We start from the raw sequence: 8,260 nt of genomic DNA, 5'->3' as shown, positions 1-8,260 counted from the left end.
CACACACACTCACACACACTCACACACACACACTCATGAGGGATACAGATACATTAGGGAATACAGTACTGAACACAATGAGGTAAAAAGGCAATCAAACATACTAGAAAGAGCTTCATTCACTCACACACATGCAACTGAACCAAGGTACAATACACCAGGGCTAGTTCATCCTCTAAGAACATACAGGTGAACATACAGGTGAGCAGAGATGTACAACAGCAGCATCGGGGTCGTCTAGAATCAACCACACGGCCAGCGTCAGTCTCTCAGAACCTTTGGTCATGCACAACAAAGTTTAACACCGTCTAAAGGGAACCGTTCCCTCCCTGACTACTGAGAGAAAGACTATTGGAGATGGGGAAAACATTGATTCAGTCACAAATAAAGTTGTTCTCTCTCCAAGGCAGAGTTTCTACATCAGTTGGACATTCAGTGTGTAAATTAGCAGCAATTCTAGTGAGTGAAGTGACAGCTTTGTAAGTCGGATTAATAACACCCTTTCCACATGCGCTGGACAGGCACCACCGACCATTCAGGAAATAAACGCCATGCAGGTCAAGAGGAAAAACAAACCAAACAACTCACAAGACAAAGAAATCAGAGCTTGTCTCCACAGAGGTTGATTTCAATGTTTTATTTCAGACTTTCTAAGATGTGGAAATGGCAACAAAAAGAAAAGTGAGAGCAGTAACCAAGACAACGGTAACAATATGAGCAGAGAGCAGTCCATCTCCACTGCCAGGTAAGAAACACCCCTCTCCTTTAAGGTCTCACTCCTGTCCTGGACTTGGTTCTACACGGAGGACCCGGTGGACTTCTGCTGCCTGGTGTGTCATGTGGCTCTCATTTCATTTGAAGCTGTCCCAATCCCAGTCTGCAGTCCCCTGGCCCTCCCCCTCTCTTCCACTAGCAGCACCCACAGCAAAAAAAAAAAAAAAGTAAAAAGACGGTGACCCTCTTGTGCGTTAGGAGCCGCGTGCTGCTGCGGTTTCTGAGTTTACCAGTATGGCTGGAAGCTAGCCCCAACACCACCTCGGACTTAAAGAGGCACGGCGTCTAATTCTGTAGTTCAAGTCGGCCGTCTGTCTGGTCTGGGCCCGTCCCCCGTCATCAAAACGTACAGCTGCAGCCCTGGACCCTCAAAGTACCCACACGCAGCAAGACGAGGCTGCACACAACCCATCGGGTCAGAACACCCAGGGCTTTTAGGATTTTTGTAGCCAACTCGTACGCACCAGCACCGACCCAATGCCGTCCATTCTACATGGAATGAGGACAAGCGGCTTGGATTCAGTAATTTTGGCACTAGACCTCCTCGTGTTGACCAGCCTCGCTGTTTTACTCCCTCGTGAGTCCGTTCCTTCCTCTAAAACAAATGAAAACCAGGAAGAGTACTTCTCCCACACGTCTTCCTCTTTGGAAACAAAAACAACCTTACTGGAAAAACTCAAGTTTTTTTTATTTCAAATTCAAGGCACAATGTCTGTCAATGTTGCGATCTGCCCATCTTCATGCCCAGGTCCAGCATGTGAACCTTGCACTACATCGGCTATCGGACCGTCTGCCCACACGCCTACGGCTCACGGCTCTCTTGTCAGCACTTAACACAGAGACGCATCTGTTTTGGTTGAGAGAGCGACCGCCAAGTCCAAACCAGCGATAAACATGAACAGAATTAACACCAACATAGGGAAAGACACAAAATAGACAACCGTTTAAAAAGAAAAAGAAAAGTCTCGTCCTGTTTCTTGTGTTTCAGTACTTTTAGAAATCAAGTTGTACCCACCAGCTCTTTTTGGCGAGCCGGTCGTTTTTAAATAAGCACTAAATACTGATCGATAGAATAGCATACGCCGCTAACGAGTGTAGATTTTAAGTAGATGCGTTTGTCGTTTTTTCCCGCTCTCGTATGAACTCGGGTATTTTGTCAGGAACTTTCAATCGTCTGTTTAAGGTTTACGTTAATGCAAGCAGGGACTGAGTTTGCCATGGAGTCTTGCTTGAGACTTGGGTTCACCAGGGAAGGGGCGTCGTCTCTTTACGAGACCCCGTTGACCAAGGTCAGGCTTTCGCTGGCCGAGGTCACGCCTTTGCTGGGAGAACGCTTGGAAGGCGTTCGCTCATCCTTCTCTGCGCTGGTGCCGTTCTCCTGTGGACAGAAAACAACCAACAAGCAGACATTAGTTTGGTTCAGTAAGACAGCGGTCCAGCCGCAGGTTTTGGACCGTACCTTGGGTTCGGCGTGGTTGTCTTTCTGAGGCAGGTTCTGCCTGCTCTGGGATTCAGCACGAGATATGTAGTCAGCAACAGTCACTGGAAACATTTAGCTCTGTTAGCTAAAACAATCACCGAAGGAGAACTTGTTCCAAATAGGAAGACAACACAACGGTGAACCCACCAGTTTCTGCCGGTTGTCTCTCACGGCTGGTTGAACCTCCTTCTGGGCGGCCGCCACGGTTACGGCGGCGGCGGCTCCGGTTGCGGCGCTGAGGTCGGGCTTCTTCATCTAACAGTCAAAGACAAAAGGATCCCCTTGAGTGCACCAGCTGGTCCTAACCCCAGTTAGTCATAATTCTTGTGCCAGACTTGGTCAAGTCAGACATAATTAGCTTTTATCTAAATATTTACTACAGTTTTATTTCTCCTTTTACATGATCAGATGTTTTATATGATTTTATTTATTACTTATTTTCTAACTTTTGTCCCTTATATTAGCTCTTTTATTTTCATATTTTTACTCATATTAATCCAGTGTTTCCTCTGTAGGGGCCCTCTGCCCCGGGAGCGGTGGTCGATTGTAGCTTCCTGGGCGCTCTACAGGTGGCGTTTAAGTAGAGGTGGGGGTCTATGCTTCCCCTCCACTGAGCGCCCTGACTTAGTGTGGAAGACCTGATGCTGCCGGGGCAGATGGCTCCTCTGATGGCGTTTCCTTGCCTTACCTTACTTGGCTCATCTGGACTCAGCCAAAACTTTTACTTGTGTGTGTGTTTGTGTGTGTGTGTGTGTGTGCACGCGCGTGTGTGTGCATATCTGTTAATGTTTTTAACCTGTTATGGGAATCTGGGGTCATTTTGTAAAGCACTTTGTTTGAAAAGCGCTTTATAAATAAATCTGACTGATTGATTGATAATGACTGGAGTTGGAGGCGAGTGCACCAACTGAGAATTGGACCAGTGCCTGGTCGACTCGTGTGCGTTCACAAGGATACAAGTGTTGCTGCCTGACAACGCAATGGCCGCAACGCAGCGAAGACGGAAGAGGGAGGCAAAGTTCCACAAAATGTTATAACACAAATATTAAGACGTTTATTTATATAGTACTTTTCACAGACATGACACAAAGTGCTTCACAAAAAAAATACAATAAACAACAAAACATTAAATAAAAACAGCATCACAATAAACTATCAATCAGAAAAATGAGCCAGAACTAGAGCTAGGAGACCGAAGGTGGGTCGTAACCAGTGTGGGGAGGGTGTAGGAGTCCGGAGGGTATAAACCAAACAGCAGGATTTGTGAAGTAAATTCCATGCTGTCGTTCTTTTTTAAAACACAGGAACAGTTTCGTTGCTGGTTTTGTCGCTACGTTTCGTCCGCAGCTGCAAACTTCCTCAGGCTGACACTGATGGTGGCGTCACTTACGTTGTCGCCCTCTGCTGCCCGCTCTCCCCTCTCCGACGATGCAGTCCCATGCTCGGTCCAACGTGTAAACTCCATCGTCCCTGTTCATGGTCCCACATCCACGTCTCTTTATCTCGATAGCTTCTTTTATCCATCTTTCGTATTTTTGTTGTTCAGTGTTTATGATCCTTGTGTTGTCCCAGTCCATTACATGGTTTTCTCTTGTGCAGTGATCTGTTACGGCTGATTCTTTATTGTGCTTTCTGCTTCTTCTTTTGCTGCTCTTGTGTGTTTTCGACTTGTTTCTTTCTCGCACTCCTTTCTGTGTTCTATTGTTCGTGTGTTGAGTCGGCGTCCGGGTTCTCCTACGTATGTTTTATTGCAGAGTTTGCACGGGATTAACGGAGAAGGAAGTGACGCCACCATCAGCGTCAGCCTGAGGAAGTTTGCAGCCGCAGACGAAACGTAGCGGGACAACAGGTAAACAGAACTGCTCCGTGTTTTTAATAAGAAATACAGCATGAAATTAGAGATACGACACAGCAAGAACACACCTAAGGTGTGTAGTAAAGCGTTGGATAAAGAACTAAATGAGACAAAAAGCACTGTTTGGAAGATGATCGCAGCTGCCCTCGATGACGAGTGTGACAGCTGAGTGTGAACAGTCGAGGAGGCGAGAACAAAATGGAAAGATGTCCTGTCCTGTTATTTTCATACAATTTGTTTTAAATCAACTTTGAATGATTATTTAATGTTTATTATATTTGTTTTTTATAATTACAAAGTAATGTGACATTACTTGTGTCAGACGGGAGTTGGATGTAAAATACAGCAAACAATGGAAGAAGGATATTTGGAATAAGCCAAAACTTAGAAATTATGTACAGTTTAGAAGGGATTATAATACAGAATTATAACTCAAATGTAAGTTAAGAAGAAGACAAAGATCGCTCTGCGCTCAAATGAGAACGGGCACCCTCCCTTTGGCAGTGGAAGTGGGACGATTGAAAGGAATACCTCGGGATTCTCGTCTGTGCGAGTTTTGTGATTCCAACGTGGTTGAGAATCCTTTCATGGTTCCATGTATTGTGATTTGAGAGTCCTGATTTGATTTTATCCAGTCGAAAAATCCTGATTTATTTTGGAAGCAGGAAGCTGAAATTATGAATTGGTTGTTTGAAAATAATATTTTTGTTTTAGCTGAATTTGTGGAAAAGGCGTGGTAAAGACGCCAAAGTATTCTATACCCCATATGAGAAATACGAGGTCATAGTTGTGTTGGTTTAGCAGTGTTGTGTATTACTCTGCATCACACAGCCGTGTTATGATTTATTGAATGTTGTAATATCTAATAAGCCCGCGTGGGCTGGGCACCCTTTATGGTGTATGACACTTAAATAAATTAAATCAATCAATCAAAATAATATAATTATATGAACTTAATCATATACCAATAAATCCAATAACTATTGCTTCTAATGTTTGTGATTATATAGCCGTTTAACAAGTCACAGCTCGACAATGGTCTCTGCCTTACTAGGACCGTCCCGTCCTCGGCACGAGAACGCTGCATCCAGGAGAGTGATCGGAACAGGTCCACTAAATGTGGATTATTATTATTATTATTATTATAGACCTCACACCAACAACGCTCTAATGAATTAGTGCTAAAACAATGGAGCTAGCCCATCTTTCATCAACACACAGGAATTAACAGATTCATTGGCTCCAGCTTGGTGAGTCTCTGCTGAATTACCAGTAAAATACACCATTTATAAATAACACAATAACTGCATGTTAGTCATCACCTACATCACAAAATGCAGTTAATATTATTATCCATCCGATCTGACCGTTTTCCAGAGTAGTTAATGAGTTGTACTGGTGGAAGGCAGAAGACAAAGTGGTTCCTAGCAACTGGGTATAATTCAAAGACTGTAGAAAAAATGATAATTGGTACGGTGTCATTCAGAAAACTAATTCTGAGACTTGGTGGAAGAAGTAAAATGCAATCAACTGAAATATAATTAAAATTTTAATAGGTTAAAATGCTGTGAATGATAGTTTAAAGTATTAATAATTTGTATTTCTGCACATTTCTGTGTGGTGCCATTTAAAATCAAACATCGTTTTTGCAGCAATTAAGTTAAACTAGAAGAAGGTAAAAAATAGGCGGTTCATTCTTCTAAGTCAGGGATTCCCAAAGTGTGGTGCGCGCACCCCTGGGGGTGTGCGAGGTGAAAAGTGTAATGGCTGCGGAGCTCAGAGAAGTCTGTCATATGTCACCATCAGCGTAGAAACTCATTTGTGGGCGGGCCAAAGAAAAAGTAAGTGGCTCCAATAAATGTAATAGAAAACAAGTATAGTTTTGCGCGCGTGTCCTCCGCATGTGCCCTAGCTTCATAATAACAATGCGCCGAGCTTCAGCGCTCTGGCCTGAGCACGCCGATATGTTCCGTATTTGATCATTTTTAACGGTGTTGGAGAAATCTGAAGGTGGCGAGTCATTCTGGCAGATTGTAATTAACACCTGTCTCATGCAGGTGTTCTGACGTTGTAAACCTCACACACAGAACATTGTGGATGTAACTAAATAACAAGAAATGATTCCCATTCAGGCTATTAACAGCGCGCTGAAGATCTGAAGTTCAGAGTGCATCTGTCAGAGGTCAGACGTGTTCCAGCGGAACCACGGCTCACGGGTGCACAAGTGAGCACATCTGGGCTGGGCAGAAGTTTAAATAGCGCCAATAAGGAGACGCGGTGACTGGAGCGGCTGTGCCGCGCGCACACACACAGATTCAATAAGCGCACACGCTGCTTTAACTCCGGTGCGCCGTCAGACTGAAGGCAGAAATGAACGCTGCCTCCACCGTGATAAAAACTTTTAAGAGGTTATTTTTCATTCAAGGTCAAATTAAGATATTAGCTTCTGGGATGAGTCGGGTCCGCTCCAGCCAGTGACTCCTCATGAACCTGACCACAGCTCATGTTACTGCAGCATTTGTTATTCCAGTCCGCGTGGCAGCGGATCGCAGATTCAGCCACACCATAAAACAGCAATAAGTCGGTCTGAGGTAAAAGTGAACATCATGGCTATATCTTGTCCCCTATAGACATTTGATTACGCACAAGTAGGTGATCAGCTCAGGTTTACGCAGAGCAGAAGGAAGGAGAGCGCTCTGGTTAAACGTTCCTACTCTAAGAAAACCGTTAAATTGCATTGTTGATGTGCTACCTGGGCACTCTAAATATTTATTTAAAATGAAATCAAAGGAAATTGTAATGGTATCGAATGCTTATTAATTACTATTTAAAAAATGAAAGTGATGGGGAATTCTTTTAACCCTGTCTGTTTAGCTTGACATCTGTATATATAAAGAGCCATGCCCCGATGTGGGGGCTGGGGGGGGGGGTGCGTCGACATGGTCGGGACATAGAAGGGGGTGCGCGGCTAAATAAGTTTGGGAACCACTGTTCTAAGTAATATTTTCACCATGATTATTCATACATTCATAAATGTTAAAGTTTCCAACTAAATATTAATATCACAAGCCAAATATTTAATTTAGACTTAAATGTTTATTTTACAAATTAAATAATTAGGTCACACCAACATATTTAGTTTGTAATCTGAATATTTAACTTGGAGCAAAACATTCGCTTTACAAACTAGCTGCTGTGACTCAATATCCACATTGTGGGACATAAGAATTATTCTATTCTATTCTATTCTATTCTATTCTATTTATTTTTGCATGTTGGTGCATTTATTTTTGAAAAAACAAGACGGTTATTATTATGGTCAACTTTTATACCGGGGTTTACCGCTACACCGGTTACCGTGACAACCCTAGTGCCAGGTTAGCGTCTCTATCTGCACATGTAGGCTGTTGCTTATTACACGCTCATGAAATAATTGTGGGCTAGATCTTGCAACGTATTCGCTAGTCCTCACTTCCTGGACGTAGTGGTTGAATGTAGGGACGTCCCGTTCCGATACCGACATCGGCCCAAAAACCCGACATTAGCAGTGCGTTCCGCTGTAAATTCCATTCCAGCAGCTCCCAGATCCAGCATGCTAAGTCCACGCGATCAAAACACTGTGTGCTAGCAAAGCAGCAAGGAACAATGCTGGCCAGGTTGCTGTATTTTTCGTTAAAAAGTCAGAAAAAGACAGTTTGGCTCAGCGCAGCAGTCGTCATGCACCGGTTTGCTGTGGTGGAACAGAACCCGGGAAGATTAACACGTCCAACACCACCGCACGTTTCTTCCCTTATGTCCCTAACCTCAGCTGTTCACATTTATGCCAACAAAGCTTAATAAATAATTGTTCCATTTTTTATGCTTCCTGTTGCTGGCTTTTGTTTTCTGTTTGAGTAAAATCACTGGATCAAGCCCTGTATACATTCCACACTATACTATAAATAGGTAAACGCATGTAGGATTTGTGCGGATATCGTATCGGACCGATACTGAAGGCTGCAATATCGGTATCGTATCGGAAGTGAATACAGTTGTATATCGGGACATCCCTAGTTGAAGGGCTTACGCCTGAGGGGTGCACTCGACTTAAAGAGCTTAGCGTAACTTTCAAATCTACGTCACGACCAGCTGGTGCACTCCGCTCCCGAAGT

The 8,260-nt window shown here is 43.7% G+C and overlaps 1 protein-coding gene across 2 annotated transcripts in view; it reads right to left on the bottom strand.

The window, feature by feature from the left end:
* Nucleotides 1-1,808: 1,808 nt before the first annotated feature.
* The window catches only part of fxr2 (FMR1 autosomal homolog 2), a 29,225-nt gene continuing 22,773 nt past the window's right edge, over nt 1,809-8,260 (bottom strand). For both annotated transcript variants that reach the window (XM_015958235.3, XM_015958236.3), the window contains exons 15-17: nt 2,402-2,509; nt 2,234-2,316; nt 1,809-2,152 (exon numbers count right to left, since the gene is read on the bottom strand). In XM_015958235.3, coding sequence (XP_015813721.1) covers nt 2,042-2,152; nt 2,234-2,316; nt 2,402-2,509 — 302 coding nt within the window. In that variant the 3' untranslated portion in view covers nt 1,809-2,041. The remainder of the gene's footprint in view (nt 2,153-2,233; nt 2,317-2,401; nt 2,510-8,260) is intronic.

The sequence above is a fragment of the Nothobranchius furzeri genome, chromosome 3, assembly GCF_043380555.1.
Source record: "Nothobranchius furzeri strain GRZ-AD chromosome 3, NfurGRZ-RIMD1, whole genome shotgun sequence".
Classification (NCBI taxonomy): domain Eukaryota; kingdom Metazoa; phylum Chordata; class Actinopteri; order Cyprinodontiformes; family Nothobranchiidae; genus Nothobranchius; species Nothobranchius furzeri.
Note: the sequence above shows the minus strand (reverse complement) of the source record. Positions and strands in the feature narration are given on the sequence as shown.